Source organism: Epargyreus clarus, unplaced genomic scaffold (assembly GCF_041222505.1).
Source record: "Epargyreus clarus isolate Ecla_fem2 unplaced genomic scaffold, WU_Ecla_fem_2.2 ptg000007l, whole genome shotgun sequence".
Lineage (NCBI taxonomy): Eukaryota > Metazoa > Arthropoda > Insecta > Lepidoptera > Hesperiidae > Epargyreus > Epargyreus clarus.
Genome location: NW_027332215.1, coordinates 22,691,020 through 22,708,227, shown reverse-complemented (window position 1 = coordinate 22,708,227; position 17,208 = coordinate 22,691,020). Strand labels below are relative to the sequence as shown.

At 33.4% G+C, this 17,208-nt stretch overlaps 1 protein-coding gene across 3 annotated transcripts in view; it reads right to left on the bottom strand.

Annotated features, from left to right (window-relative positions):
* LOC140743682 (proton-coupled amino acid transporter-like protein pathetic) overlaps positions 1–14,026 on the bottom strand; it is a 46,170-nt gene extending 32,144 nt beyond the window's left edge. Inside the window, exons 1-2 of one of the 3 annotated variants that reach the window (XM_073075158.1) lie at positions 13,778–14,026; positions 13,513–13,596 (exon numbers count right to left, since the gene is read on the bottom strand). In XM_073075158.1, the coding sequence (XP_072931259.1) occupies positions 13,513–13,572 (60 nt within the window). In that variant the 5' untranslated portion in view covers positions 13,573–13,596; positions 13,778–14,026. Of the gene's footprint in view, positions 1–13,512 lie in introns of all 3 variants that reach the window. The other 2 variants (XM_073075157.1, XM_073075159.1) reach the window with 2 other exon arrangements.
* Between the last annotated feature and the right edge of the window lie 3,182 nt (positions 14,027–17,208).

Below are 17,208 nucleotides of genomic sequence, written 5' to 3'. Positions count from 1 at the left end.
TCAAAAGGAATTTAAGTTTAATAGGTGGGTAGGTCATAATTTTATACAGTTTGACACATCCAATATTACACATTTCTACATTATTACATCTTCTTACCCCAAAACCGTGGAGATGAGTTAAGAGGAAAAAACGTAGCAGCACAAGATGAGTTAACTGTAACTAAATAATATAATTCAACGAGTATGCTGCATCGTAGTATAAGAACAATAGTAAACAAATTAAATCGTCGCGGTTTGGATTGTAACTTGTAATGCATGTAATTAGAGAACAAAAGAATCATCGGGAAATAAATCAACAATGTAGGTATATTTATGGCCATAGAGTACCACTTCTACTCAATCGCAGTAAACATGGTAGGAGACAAACTTGATGTTAATAGCTTACAACAAATTCCTATAGATTTATCATTACTTATGTATTGTAATTGTGTCGCAGGATTTCCCAAAATATTTATTCTGTTACTAAAAACCGCACACATCCCCAAATAAAGTAGCTAATTTGTTCACATCACCAATTAAGTTAATTATTGTTAGGTAAGAAGTGGGTATTCAGCCAATTTTGATCATTCCTAAAATCACAATGCATTCTCCTTATTGTTTCTCCTATTACTCTTCTTGACTTCTTTGGACTCTTGTCACTCATTCGCGGACTCTTTTAAAGCCTGTATGTATATAATTATTATTGACATATCAATAAATGCTATTATTTAAATGTGTGATCGAAAATTGTAATACGAGTATGTACTACAATCAGCAAAATCGATTCTGTTTCGGTGTAAAAATATAAGAAAGGAAAGAGATAGGAATATCCTCTCTACACATTGAAATCTATTTGCACATAATATAATAAAGACATCTTTATTATTTATTGTTATACGAATTATTTAATGAATACAGAAATAAATTCGTTTCTATTACTTAAGTCGTACAATAAAAGGCGAGACAAGAACAAGCAGGAAATACGTATGAAAATTAACTTACGATATTATGTAAAAAACTAAATTTGGTATTTCCAATCCGACGGATAGGAAACTACATACATATATAGTGGGTAATTAATTTATAGAGAATAATAGATACTGGCATTATGTTTTTGTCTTTTGGAAAACACAACATACCTAATATACGAATATACGAGTACTATGAAGTTACAGAGCTTACTGAATAAAGACCTAATGATAAATGAATAAGTGCTAGTTAGCTGTAGTTACAGCCCCTCGCCGTCTGTTATCAACCCTAGATCAAACTGAGTCCTGCCTAAAGTCGATCACAGCTGTATTGCGACCCTAAAGGAATAAGTTGGAGCGGTTCATGGAAGTCTTTACCTCAGTACACCCTCCATACCAGAACGTGTTTGCCACGAAAGTTTAGCTTCTATAGTTTTATGATAAATAGTTTCAGGTACGAGTAACTGGCACGTTCCTCATTTATTCGTAAAGCCTAGTCAAGGACGACGTTATCTTATCAGTGTTATGTGTGCCTTTTAATCGATGACGTTGTTAAATCATCAACGGATTTGAGAGTAACGCTGAGAAAGTACTTCATGTCGCTCATAGAGAGTGGTTTGAATGTGGTAGAACCCTCTGTGGTTCGACTCCAGCGGTACCGCCGCCACATCTATTTTTAACTAATAATAGCGGTATTAAGAGCGGTTGTGTTCTAATTTGAAGGGTCCGGTACGGGAGACATATTTCTCCGACGCATTCCAACTTAGTCCACAGGAGTGAAACTGCACCTGACGAACGACCTTAGGTAGAAATCTAACATTATCTGCGGTTAATTACAGATGCTGAACATCAGATGTATCCTGACATACCTACAATACTGTTTTGAAAAGAAAACCTGTTTCTACGGTCTGTGGTAAAATTATGCCAATCGATAGCATAGGATTATAATCAAAAAGAAGGTATTTAATGATGAAATAAAATGCAAAAGCATGTATGTCTATCTAAGTGTGTCTTAATTATTATAATTGTAATTAAAACAATTTATGTATTTTCCCTTGTCTTACATGTTTAATGTGTATGTATAGTCAGGTAGGTACGCAGATCGATTGTCCAAAATAATGTAATATTAATTATGTACATTATATTACTATAATTTCAATAGATTGTATTATATTAACAAATGTTATTTCAATTATTTGGTCATAATGGTTATCCTGTCAGTATTTTATCAAATCAATCAATTAAGCCTGCCGTGGGGAAAAGCGCAGAAAAACCCAAACAATTATCAATAATATGGCAGTAGGAACTTTTTAGGGTCAACAAAGAATAATAATTAACACTAGAAGGCCCGGACATTTTTCATTACCTAAAAAGCCCGCTGCCGTCAAATTGACGGCAACTAATATAATTGTGGTAAATGTTAAAAATATTAATTAAAGTCGCAAAAACTGCTACTTCATTTTATAAGTAAACATATGGCGATATAAGTAAGCTTTTATTTTTATAAAAAGTGGCTACAACCTGCGTGATAGCACAGGGCTCCGGGTCCGATCTCCGGCCAGACAGATATCTAAATGATGAGTTGTTATATGTATATATTTTATTATTTGTAAATGCTCTATATAAATAAATAATAATACTCGTAGGTCGACAAAACAAAACATAAATTATGTCAATAATAAATTTAGAACATAAATGCAAAATAGTACTGCAATTTTAGGAATGTATTGAAACTAGCACACAATGCGTATTGCATCAGTAAACGTGTTTGTTTAGTTTACGAATATATACGAACGAAGTACCGTTCGCATTATTTCCCAAATTATAATTTATTAATTACAGTGGAATCTACGCCGAGCAAGTACCTAATTGTTAATTTTGTCATAAATTATACTACACATTACATTTATTATTGTCTTTTTATTATTGGTTGTCATTTTAACAAAGTAGGCTTATTTGTACGATACCAAAAAAAAACTATTTCTTGTGATTAATTTTGGGAATTACAACTTCTAATAACGGACAAATATCGCTGCAAGGTCGTGCAATACCGTTTAGTTTATTTTAAGAAAATCTGATTTAACTGTATGAGGAATCATTAAAAAAATCAATTTAAAGTATTTTAACTCTTTAGATTTACGTTTTATATAAACAAATTAGTGTTACACGAATTACAAGTTAATATCCGTACAATGGACCGGATTGGTTTAACACATAATAAAACATGTTTAATTTTTATTTAATTTAAACTAATTAGGATTAAACGTATTCGGTTGGACGGGCCATAAAACTAAGGTGCGATAATTAAAACTACCTTACGGCTACTTAATTTATTCAAAAGGTTTTAACAAATATCGTCTCTAGGATGACAAACCGTCTCTAAATCTAATATGGACCGGAACTTTTGACGATATTTTTCTGGCAAAAGCGATACAGTTACACAAAATTGGTCGTATTTTCCAAACCTTCGTATAAAGACTATGGTTATCATTCGTCCTCAAAAACAAGGAAAAACATTTATTACATTAATTTGAATAAATGTAATAAATAAATAAATTATTTTGAATAAATCTAAAAATTAGGTAACTTTATAAAGACTGATAATACGCTAGTCATAATCAGTCATAATTATGATTTTATTACTTATATTTAAATTTTAAATACGTTATGTCTTATACGTGTTGAAAAAGTTTAAATTTAATTTACAACGTGATTATTTATTTGCATTAACACACAGATATTATCATGTCACAATTATTACTTAATATGGAAAATTATTATTGTTGAGAACCCTGTAACTACTGGGATATTTTTTTATCTATTGTAACTGCTTGTTTATCTACTTATAATACGTTGCTAAGTACTACGCTTTCGGTCTGCATATTAAAATTCTTAGTAAAGGCAATTTTTAAGAATGAATCCATTGACAAGGGAAAGAGCTGTAAGAATATCCCGCCAACAGAAAGGACCGCTTTACATAATTCGGTAAGCCGTTAACCTGTTTTGCCTTACCCAAAAGGGCCTATTATCCCGTAACCCTATAGACGGTGGATCTTTTGAAATATTTGACAGAAAAAAAAACAAATTACCTGCTCTGTTATGCTATTACAATGAAGCCCATTTATAGAATTACAATCTATACTAAACTTCTATAGAGCATACTGACTTCCGTTGCATTAAGAAATATATATTGTTACCATAGATACAGAATGTTCTACGATTGTTAGTAATGGCTAATTTTTAAAGAAACGAAATATTAACGGCCTTTGCAGAACTCTTTTAGGATTGGCGACGCGACGGACATACTGGATGGCCTATCGCATTTTGGCGATTTGATGCGTTCGGACGCGGTATCCAAATCGACCGTTTTAGTTACCGCATTAACTTTGCATCGCGTTTTTTGTTCTTTTGCTGACCGTCGATCAAACATATTCCGATGTACTTTTTGATCGCTGCATCTAGCTTAAGAAAATCAGCTTTACCTTAATTTGTCGAATCCAAAAGTAGCATATCTACCAGCGCCTAAAATGAATCAGCTTAATTATGGCAAAACTGAAAATTACGTGTCAATGCATACATAATATATTAACAAATAATAACTATATGAAGTAAAGTGTCGTGAACTACGTCAAATTTTCCTTTTATATGTAAACAGGATAAACTGGTGATTGTGTTCAAAGACGTTCACACAACAAAACGTTTGCATCGCAATTCAGGTAGGGGAGCGTTAATTATATGTAACAATACCCGGTTTTAACAGGGGGAAGTGTCACTGCGTATGGATGTACGCAAAATACAAACCTATGTAGATTGTAGGTATATTCTATTTCAGAAATAACTATTGTCAGATGTTACGAAATACGGAAAATTCCAACCACCGTTATTTGAAATACATATTTGTTATCAATACTAGGTAGGTTGGTAGTGTTGTACACATACTGTAGTAAGTATGTGTGCAAATTTAAGTTTGTATCAATAAAAATGAGATTTCGTCTTTACCTAATTGAATTTATTAGAACAGGATAACTATTTGACGAAGTGGATATCAAATAGAGCGTCGAATTAATCGATCACAAGTCGGAAGCGGAGGCCAACATAATCTCTTAATGGTTGGATATTCGCTACGGCAAATATGTTGACGGGCGGCTTGTTTGAACAAGTCTCGTGGTACGACCTCATTAGTATTTCAAGTGCAGCAAAAACAATGGGCAATGTGAAAGCTGTGTAGGTAATCCGCACAACATACAACCACCCACATAGCCAGATGTAGGCGGTCCACCGCCGTTATGTTTTACAATGCAACTCAAGCTAGCATACGACATCGGGGACCATGCATTATGGATGCTATGTTGAGTTGCACTACGAAATATCATATTACGTACGTTCCTAGAACACCGATGGCTTTCATGAAGTTCCTAGTACAGTTAGTTAGGCGCAGCGCAAGAAATGAATGGCCAATGGGAAAATTAGGGATACAGTATAAAACTATATTTTTTATACATCAATTTCTAAAGACTTCACCTGCTATATCTGGCTATCGTATGCCGTCTGTTGAACACACACACATAATAACGAGGAATGTGATACGATCGATATGAATGTGACCCGCACAACTTCAAGAAGGTATTAAATATAAAGCCATTCGACGACAGTTGTAATTATAAGCTCATTAAAGTTACACTTAAGTCCGCTATTCATATTCAATCTATCTAAATTTTACCCAGAAAAGACGGAATTTGACAATTTATAGTATGCAGAAATTTTTGAGTGTGAATGTCGATCTTTGGTACGCATTACTTTGGATACATTAGTTATTAATTAACGAGGCAATGTACTTTTCGTATAAAAGGAAACTTTGCATAGAAAGACTTCGTAGGCAGAAATATTTTATAGCTAGGAAAGACTACAAAATTGACTTACTTTTTGTTTTATGTTACCGCATAAATCGTCATTAATCACATGCTTTCAACTCGTTCGTATAATTGGTGAAAAAGTTCTAAGTAGGTACTTAGTTTCTGTATACTGTACCTGATTTTAAGGTGAAAAATAAATTACTTTTAAATAATTGCGTTATGCTGGAGAACACCTAGCTATGATATAATATTACCTGCATACACAGATTTTTCTCGCAAGTCCTGCAACTAAACACGTGCAAAAAATATTTAGGCGCATAAAAGGCGTATTCCTTTACAGATTCGTTGAAGTCTTTTCTTTTCAAACGACCGTAAACAAGACGCCACCCGATACAGATTTCTAGGAAAGATAAAAAAGACGCGTTTGTTGTGTGATAATCTTTCTGGAAAATTTGAAAGTCCATTGTCAGTCGCGACGCAATTTCTCAGGTAACATCGGACACAAAAGCCTTAACCTTCAGTTCTCTTTTCAATCTACAAGGCGTCTGTTTTTTGGGACTCGATTCGTCGGCGTGGACGCCGTTTCGTGATTCGCGTATAAAATAGGTGTCATGTATGTTCTACCCTGTAGATACTAACTCTACATTAAAATTTAAGTCTTTCTAAAGTGCCCGTTCTGTAAGCTCCCATTGGAATTTGATTGAAATGCTTGTTAAACGAATATACTTTTAATAAGGGTCTTTAGTTTAATATTATAACATAGCATTGTGGTTTCCTTATACTACACAAAGACGTCATACTTACATTTATGAAAACTAACACCTAGTAGAAGTACCTAAAACTTTAATCACTTGGATTAAATTAAGAACAACCAGTAAAGATCGGGGATTACGATTAATGCCTGGATATGTTGGCGATAAGACAGGACAAGTATATTTTCAAAAACGCACACTTGGCCAATGGATGCCTGTATGAGAGACGCTGAGGTCAGTTCCCAGACTCCTTTCACAGCTGTGCACAAGTCTTCAAAGCATTTGCGACGGGCGCGTATAACAAGCTGGAGCGGAGTGGCTCCTTGGAAACCCTTTTCAAATAACGATATGTGCGTACGAGTGCGTTAGCTTGTGGGGAGCGTGGCAAGTATGGCGGTCGGGCTTAGTGTGTGTGCGGGCGAGGGGAGCGGGGCGAGGTGCGGGGGGTGAGCGGCGCGGACGCGACGAGCGGAGAACCAGTGGAAATTTCCACTGACCGAGCGAGCGCGTCGAGTTTATAATTTGGCCGTCGCTCGCGCACCGAGCCAACGGTCCGCCGCCGCCGCCACCGCTTAATCTACGGTCTGCGCACAGATTTGGAGGCCGCACGCAACTTTCGGTCAATCTTTCAGTTGTAAAATCGAGTTTTGTGCTCTTTATGCTTGCTCGGTGCCGCTACTAATTTAGATAATGTTATAATAATACGCCGATTGAAAAAATTTAGTACTTAATTAGTTCATGACGGAATATAAGTAGCATCTACCTATTTGTATTAGTATTTCACATTGAGATGAATACAAATAAAATTAGAACACAAAGGCAGGCACGCATAATTAACTTAAGAATTTCAATTCCCATTGCTCAACTCTATTGGCTCCAATTAATTTACTTCTAAGAAAAATTAAGTGACATGTTGGTTATTTTCCTTCCATATTTCATTAAGAACTAGCCTATTTACTAAGAAATGCGGAAAATCTGTTATGCGGAAAATCAATGATTTGTAAAATCTATTATTTAAATGAACATAATGCTTGCTGTTAGGAATTTCATTAGATCGATATCAGAAATAGCGACTTATCCGTAACACACAACGACTGTCGGCCGTTACCAATACCTCATTAATCTATCCGATGTTTCGACTACCAAAGATCACTACATGACGATTTCTGCCTAGTCAAAATAGCCTAGTTAAATTATTGTTAATCCGCTTATTTACGTTCGATTCGAATTTATAGGAATTCGGTCTATTTATTGTCTTTAGTAAAAACAAGTACCTAACTGTTGATAATGTCAACTTAATTACAATCAGTAGAATGAAAATTTAAAATGGCAAATCGAAATGTGTATCTAAATATATCAGGTAAAATATTACACAACATAAAGAAATCTGTAAAAATTGTACTTACTATACATTTACAAATTCAATTTTCTTAATGTTAATATACTTGGTATTTCCTTTGATATTTTTTCAATTATCCTCTGTCGAACAACTTAAATATAAACGTACTGTTATAGGTATGGGCTTTTAATTATTAAAACCTATGATGGATAACTTGTGTCGAACTCTATTTTTTATAATCACCAATTGAACTGAGTTCTTCTGAAACACATAATTGAATTATTTTCATTGTATAGGCAACAAATATATGTAGTTTTTAATTAATACTTATTTCAGAGTTTTAATTGCCTATTTCAGGCTTCATGATTTAAAACAATCCTTGTTATACATTTTATTGGTTGATTCGCATTGCGTCATCGAGTGACTAACTCCAAACGTAACTGGCACTGACTACCTTATATGTATCTATGTACCGTGAGTAGCAGTGTTTTCCAACCTTCTCCATTTTTTTTATAATATAAGAGTAGCAGACGAGCATGCAGTCCACCTGATGGTAAGTGGCTAATGGCACCCATGGACATCTGTAATCAACCCCAGATAGGACTAGATATTCCGCTACCCCTGAGGACTAAGCTGGAACGCCTCGGAAAAGTCTGTACCTTACCACACCCTTCATAACGGAACACAGCAGCGCCTAACACTGCTGTTATTAGGTAGAAATTAGTGTGTGGTACCGCCGGAATCGAACCACAAAGGATTCTACCTTTAAATTTCTCCATGCCACGTCCCCCCGAGTTTGTGAAATATTTTGCAAAGCTCTACCCTCCGCTATTTCTATTCAGTTGTTCTATGTCTTATTTATTGTTTTATCGAATCCGTACAACACTTTTGTGTACTTCATAATTTTTGAATTGGTTAAATACATAATTTAGTAGGCACATAAAGAAAACCTCTCAATTTACATTTTCTTTGTAACCATATTTTTTTTATTTTTTTATTGTACCTTTTGCTGAGGCTTCGCGAACCCTAGAGGCTTTGCGACCTCCCAGGGGATCGCTACCCACACGTTGAAAATCACTTATGTACCTACTAATACCATCGACGTGCGACTATGTAAGTAGGTATAGACGTTCCTTTGTACAAAAATTTCGCGCTTGCTAATAAACTCAACCCAATATGGGTTTGTTAAAACACATATTGTATCATCACTCTTTATTATTGGTTCGTTTTCAGACGAACGTTAATGGTTAATTGAAATTACTTTGGCAAACTACGTCGTTCGAATTTGAGAAGTTTATAATTCTAACGTATATGATTTTTTCTAAATTATAACTATTTTCTGTTTTATGTATTAATTACCTGAAATAGTTACCTTTTTACATTTTCTTGGTATAAAACACATTACTTGCAATCGTCTACCAATGACATAAATAATTTGTAATGTGGAGAATATTTAAGTTTACTTATACATACTCATGTAATACGTACTTTTAGTTTCGTAATATTAAGTACTTTAAAATAAAACATAACGCCTATATCTATAACATTTCGGTTTAACGTTCACAGAATACCTTTTACTTTGGGGTTTACTCGCATGGAACCGAAGCCTTGAATACAAAATTAAAGTAAAAATTTAAAATGCAAAAGTGTACGCCTTCAAATCTTCTGAAATTACATGTATACATATAAATAAAATCTGTCTGTTTTTAATATTGAAATAAGCGCTTTTTACTACATGCATATGAATATACATACGGTACATTTACCAAAATAACATTTTTTACAATTTTTGTCTGTCTGTCTGTTTGTTATGGCTAATATCTGAAATGGATGGACCGATTTTGACGGGACTTTTATTGGCAAGTAGCTGATGTAATCAGGAGTAACTTAGGCTACTTATATTTTAGAACTAGCTGTGCCCCTGTTTCTTTTTAACGCGGGTGAGACCGCGGAGCACAGCTTGTAATAACTATAACTAAAATGTAGGTACTTTCCCGTACAATAATAAAGATTGTAACTGACAATGCATTATGGTATGACAATAGATGGCGTAACACCTCTGTCGTAAGCAAAGATGGCGCCGAATAAAATACAATTACCTAGAATGAGATTTACGTTTTTACAAAAATGACTGTTTTTGTATTTGTTTACGTATTTCCCATACATTTCCAATCAGTTATGATATCGTTCGCTAGGGGCGCTGATTGGAAATGTATGGGCTAATACGTAAATAAATTAAAAATAGGTATTTTTTGTAAAAACATATAACTCATACTAAGGGTACAGTCAACAGTACAAAAGATAAAAAAATAATTTATGACGACGGTTATAAATAAACGATAGAGTTACCAATGATATTCAATAGGCTTTTATTCTCTGCATATCTGAAGGTAATAAAAATTTGCTTAATCAATCATTTCAGTCGTAAATCAAGTCAGACGTACCATAGAATACCCAACACGACCTATTATAGACTACTTACGGTCAACAAAAAAAAAATATTCAGGATAAAATACTCAGGAATGGATACTGAATACTCAGAAAGGAAAAAATACTCAGGAATAAGTAAACATTAAGTAAGCGAGTTAATTATCTTTTAACCATTAGATTTAACAAAATCTGAGTAAAAATTTAATATTTTTACACACCTTAACACGTTTTAGGTACTAATATATTTTATTGTGACTTTAGCGTAGGGAACTAACATTAGCCTTAATAGGCATTTGTTCAAAAGCAATAAACTAGTTGATCAACTAGATTAAGAAGTAATTACTAGATACTTAAAATTATACTTCTAAGAACTCGAGACGCGTTGCAACCAGCTCTTAAAATCTAGATTTAACCGGGTAATCGTCTAGTGTAGCGAACTAACTGGCAATCTGATATCTTTCCTTATTAAGCCGTGCATGAAACCAGGGTTATCAGATTTATGTTACGAATAAATCAGTGGACAGTTAAGTTAGCTATTTAAAAGTTTAAATAGTTTTAGAAAAATAACATCTTTACTATGTATTTTATTTGAATTTTATTGCAAATAAATACAGCCAATTGCCAGCCCTGAGTACATACGTACAAGCTGTAATGATCGAGTTTTAGGTACTTTCACTGATGGCTGATTAGGTCTCATAGATATCAACGTATCATTATGAATATTTAAAGTACACTTGAAGAGTCATTACTAGATAATTCTTGTCTAATTAGAAGAACGTGCAGGTAGGTAAGTAGCTTTAAAGTCTATCTGTACGTTATATAATTATAAACAAACCAGCGAATTCTGGATTGCGGAAGAAATAATAGGGTTTTCATTTCTTCCGCTAAAGTTGTATCAATCTATATTGAAACAATACCGTATGGAACATTCTGGCAACTTCCTATAATAGTACCCCCAAAGAAACAATCAAAACTTGCCAAGTTATAGATTATAAATTGTAATATATTTTATTTTAAATCAATTGAAGAACGTTGTACATTCCTACACCTATGATTAAAGGAATTGCTATGGATTTTGGCACACATTCAGCTCTCGTTTATCGACGACGCCGACAACCCTGAGCCTCCAAAATGTATTTTCTACCGAACTTGGCCCTCTTTTATACACAAACATAATAATTGAATAATATTTTTTGTGAAATTTAAGTGTAGGCTTAAGGGCTTAGAAACTAATTTGACATGCAAAATATTTTTTAAAAAATAAAAAATTAGAAGTACCTTAAAATGATATATATAACTACGAGTACAATACAAAATGATTATTCTTTTCATAACTTGGGCGCTTCTCTGTCGTGTGCCTGATATGAATTTCTTAAACATAGTTTATCTTTGCTTTTTCGATTGATAACGAATTAAATAAATAGGTACTGTACACTTCCTGAAACTCTACATATTTACTATTACTTCATTGATCCGTTTGTGTGAAAATTCGTCGTAGCTCTATATACATAAAACCTATATTTCCAAGATTATCTATGAAAGTCATGTAACTTGAGTACCGTTTACATTTTTAAGTGATATCTCAAGTAGGTACTCAAGCCTGGTAAATTACTAGGCTTCAGGAAACTGTTTCTTCTATGTTGTTTTCCAAGGTATTTGACGTATATATATATTATATTTTACTCATTAGGTATAATAAATACCTATCTATAGCATCCTTTCGGGATGTCAAATTTATTTTTAAGGACTGAAATTAATGTTGTTTTTATTACAAAACTTCTTTTCTAAAATTATCTTAAAATGATCAGGGTGAGACAGATAGATTAATAGATACTATTATATTATAAAATTAAATATAAAAATTAATACAATACAATATTCTTAACTACTTACTCATTTTTTTTTATAACTCATCAAAAAATACCATTTACTGCTATATGTTACTTCCATTAAAATCGCAGTACCTATTCAACCCCATTTTGATGCAAATTAATGCAAATTTAATCAAAAACAAGGCAAAAAGAACAAATGAGTATGACAAAGGTGGATTTTAATTTTGATAGTCCCGATAACTACTGGAAATCCGTTTTGGAACTACATAATAGATCGTAGGTATGTTAATACTCACTTAGTTATTAGTCGCGCCATATAAGTACAAATCAAAGTTTTGTTCAGCAATTATAAAAGGGCCTCATAAATTATTCAGTAACATCTAATTTAACTAATTCAAATGTTCAAACGCGTAATATTCAAGCATATTGACACTATTTCCCGTAAATAGATGATATTAGTACCTAATTGTATTTCCTCATATTGTAGGTAATACTGATGACTGGTGATTTTCCGCAATTGTTCTACAATTTAATTAATACTACTAATTTGCTAACTTTAAATAGTAAAAATAATAAAAATATATTTTTATATGGCTTTGAATAATATATGTGTATGTTATTACAAACGCGCATATGTCATAGTTTGGATACTTATTTTATTACAAAAACAGAAACAAACAGAATTTTTGCACACTTTCTCTACCTACGCTCTGAGTGCAAATACATCGTTACAGCGAGATTGAAACACAAAATCCTAAATGACCGTGTAATCCGTGAGTAGTAAAGAATAAGAAAGTTTATACTTAAAAACTGAAGTATATCTGCAATTAACTACAAAAATACAACGGTTAATAGATTTTTCCTGAATATTAGGTAACATAATTTGTCTTCAACCGCTGATCCGAGTAAACAGCTCAAAGATCAGCCAGAGATCTGTAGTTTTGCTCAGCAAATAAAAAAATATAAATAGAATACTCGCACAGCGTTTGAACACAAATTGTAAATGTATGACGTGAAAAATTCCTCCCCGAAACTGTCTCTACAAAAAGAGCTGTGTTTCAGCATATAAATACGAATAAACTTGAATTTTAAGCAACTGAATTACGGTTCAGATTTTTCGAGGTCGCAATTTTTATCCATCGTAGTTTTACGCCTGTAAGATTATTTAAATTCGATCCTGAATTGACAATTGTTGTCTAATTTATTTCGGAAGTAATTAGAAAATTATAAAGAATACTAATTGAAACCATCGCACAGCTCTTTCTAGTCGTACCAATGAAACATGGAATAATTATAAATAAATTATTTTAAGCTGAAATTCGCAATACAATCTTGTTAGGAAATATAAAAAAAACTTACCTTAAACACCGCCGGAGCTAACGGTATAGCAGCTTGGTTGTGAAGATGTTTTTTCGACATTTTCGGCTCTTTTTATGTCCACGTCTAACAAATAATAAATATTCGTCAAAAAATAAAAATCGAATTTATTTTAATATTACTGTCATAAATCAAATATACAAGTCGTGTAACTGAAAGCGACTTGTGCTCTACAAATCGCCGACGTTCAAAAGTTGCGAATAAAATTTCGCCGAGCAATAAAGTTTTGTTAGCCGTCTTTACTGACGTTTTGCTCGACGTCGTGTGAATGAAGTCGTTTAGTTCACTTTGAAATATATTCGTGAAAATAAAAGTTTAGTTAGCAGCGATAGGTAGACGCGTCGGCAAGAGGACGTCGTTCCACTCTTGCAGTCAAGTCGGCAATGAACGGGTGGGGCGCGTCCGTACCGTACCGAGACCGAGGAATGGAGTGAGTCCGTAGTCGTATTCGCGTTTCGTTTGTGACGCGGCCCTAATGATGAGACTTGGAAGCGAAACAGACGCTGTTGTGTTGAAGCGAACCGCTGCGTGGCGCCTTCGCATCTCCAGCGCAAATAGCGATTAGCTATTAGACCAACACCACGGCATATCTAGCGAACTGCACACCTAACTCACCACACGTGACTCATAATTCCACTTCACTAACACAACATTACGTTTTATAAAGAAATATTTTATATACGATTTACTTGTGTGCGTGACACTGAAGCCTCAAGTTGCATCGGTTAAAAATAAAACTATAAAAATAACCACTTTGCTAGATTACATTACGTGATGTAATTATAAGTTCCTGATTAAGAAGCTGCAGAATATCATTAGCGAATGTCACTTAAATTCTGTATCTGTTTATTAGGCAGAAATAAAATTTAAATTATTTGTATAAATAGTTATTTAGGTTAATAACATGAAACTTTCAGCGTTTTGTAGTTATAGATGAGTATAACAATATCTACTGATAACGAGTTGGCACGTATGAGCATATTATGCAAATATCATACGTGGATGCACGCGACAAACAAATTATCGAGCTTTCGTCGCGAATGAGATGCGTCAATACCATCGGCTGTAGGATATTGGAAAACGAAGACTATAATAAAGTTTATATCAACTTTAATTGCGGTGTAGATTCTGACCTGGCTGACTTACATAAGTTACATACTAATTGGCGAGCGTCTGGCTCCTCAGGAGTAGCAACGCATCTGTGATTGGCTTCAGGTAAACTCCCTTTATGGAATTGGTTACAAATGTCCATGAGCGGCAGCACTCACTTTTTATAAGGTGGACTCGCTCGCCACCTCAATGTTACACAACAAATTTATATTTAAAAAGATTTGAAAAACAAGCTTTTCAATAACTTCAATTTTCCTATTTTGGTCAGAAACTCCTTATTATGCAATAAAAATTTTCTGGGTATGCACCCAAATCATGAGGGTGGAAAGAAAATAATTGGTCCGCCATCTTGATTCATATAATTTGAGGCGTCCGCCATATTGGATTGAGAATAACGTCAGTAAACTAATCATGTATTGTCATCCAATACAAATATGTATGCAAAATTTCAGCTCAATTGGTAGGGGTTAACTGGTTTAAAAATCAGTTGCGAGATTGGAACCGCACGTACATACCTACGATCGAACAAAGCAACTGATATGAATGATTTAAAAAAAGGATACGAGTATTAAACAGAATCTGTACACTTTATACGTGTGAAAGCATATTTATTTACAATCGATATTGTTTGAAACGAGTATTGAATTAACCTATACCTAAATAACTTTAACTTTCTAGTCAAATAGGTGTTTTTCATACTGTAACATTATATGTACTTTTTAACTCTTGGCCAAAGTTCTACCCCATTCCAAAGGAAAATCATAACCATGGCCTTTCGATACAAGAAGAGATAATTCATAGATGCAAATGTTCATGGCCTATTGGATACCTATCGTTCAATTTTCGATTACAAACGAGAGCAGCCTCCCGTCTTGACTTTCTAATAGAATTGACACAAGGTTGCATTATTACAAAGTTTACGTCAAGTGAAGCATCATTTTAAACTTTTATATATGAAACGTAGAATAAGTAACACGGAGAGTAACACACCAAAATGTTTGGGATTTTAAATCATACGTGCACGGTATATTTTAACTACGTACCTACTTATTTTATGGACACCATCTTCTGTATTATTTACTAGCTTTTACCCGCAACTTTAGTCTAAGTCAGAGGTTCTCAACCATCCCTAGGGGAAGGTGATTTTTTACAGGATAAAAGGAACCCTATATCCTTTTTTGAATCCCTGACAACATGTGTACAAAATTTTATGACAATCGTTTTGTAGTTAAGGCTTGAAAATGTAACAAACAAAGTAACTTCCACTCGCTTTTATAATATTATAAATATTATATCCTAACTAATATTAGTTATGATGCCATTTTACCAAAGCTGGGTTTTAATCTAAGCAAAAAAACATATACATATCAGTGTACAAGTATAATAGAAAGCGCGGCTCGGATAGCGTTTGAAAAAATAGCATGATTATTGATATACTAATATAATTTCAAGAAATATATATTGTGAAATTTTGTGCCTTCAAGAAATTTAATGAAATATTTTTTTTCCTTATTACTTTCATTATTATTGGCAATTTCTCTAAGAAGGCTTGTAAAATGTAGGTAGGTACGCAGTAAATTAGTACTAATTATATTAATTATTAATAAAAAAATCATTAGTTCCTTGAAGGCACAAAATTTCACGATATGTATAAAACGTTATTTTTTAACGCGAAAGTCGAAGTCGAAGCCGCGGCTTCTCCTTTTATGATATGATGTTTGATAAAAGCAAATATAAATATATTCGGTTTAATTACACCTACATAGCATATGGCAACGAAAAATTAACTTGAAAATTATTAAAATAATTGCTTGTCTTTATAGCGTGATGACAGGTGCGCAGCGCGGATGTAACTATGTAACGTTGTAACTGTAACGTATAACTTATACGAGGCTTGTATAGGCAGGAAAACAATACAATCCTTATTGACATTCGCCTATTTTGTCCTTTTACTATGCTGAGCCCTCAATTTGTACATAGGTTCAATATTCTTGTGAAGTATGACTTAAATGTAACTAGGTATATGAAACTGAGTATTCAAGTTGTATGTATAAACTTTTATAGAAAGATTTCTATTTTCTAGTGGTATTTTTAGACTAGTAGACTAATTCAATTTCGTTTGCTAGTTTGCAGGCCACATTCGTTTTATAAGTATAACATCGTCTCATAATTTTCTCATCTATAAGGGCTATTATAGAACCCATTACCTTTACGTACTTTTATTATTGCTATCTATAGATTGCCAGACAAACATTTTACTTTATATATTGTTAATTCTCTATCGATTATATGCTACAATGTGCGTCCTTTTATCAGTACCTACGTTTTACAATATAAACAAGTTTGTTTCACAGAATCTCTGTACAAGATACTGATTGGATAACGATAAAAATGATTTCATGAGTGAATAATTCATGACAAGAAACCTATAAATGGCACCCATATAAACATCTTTCTACAGCACCTATTCCCGCGTTGCTTCGATATGTATTTAAAAAAAGAAAATCAAAACCATGTTATAGGTATCTTCCTTGATGAAGCAAAAGTCGACGTTGATTACTTTGGGCA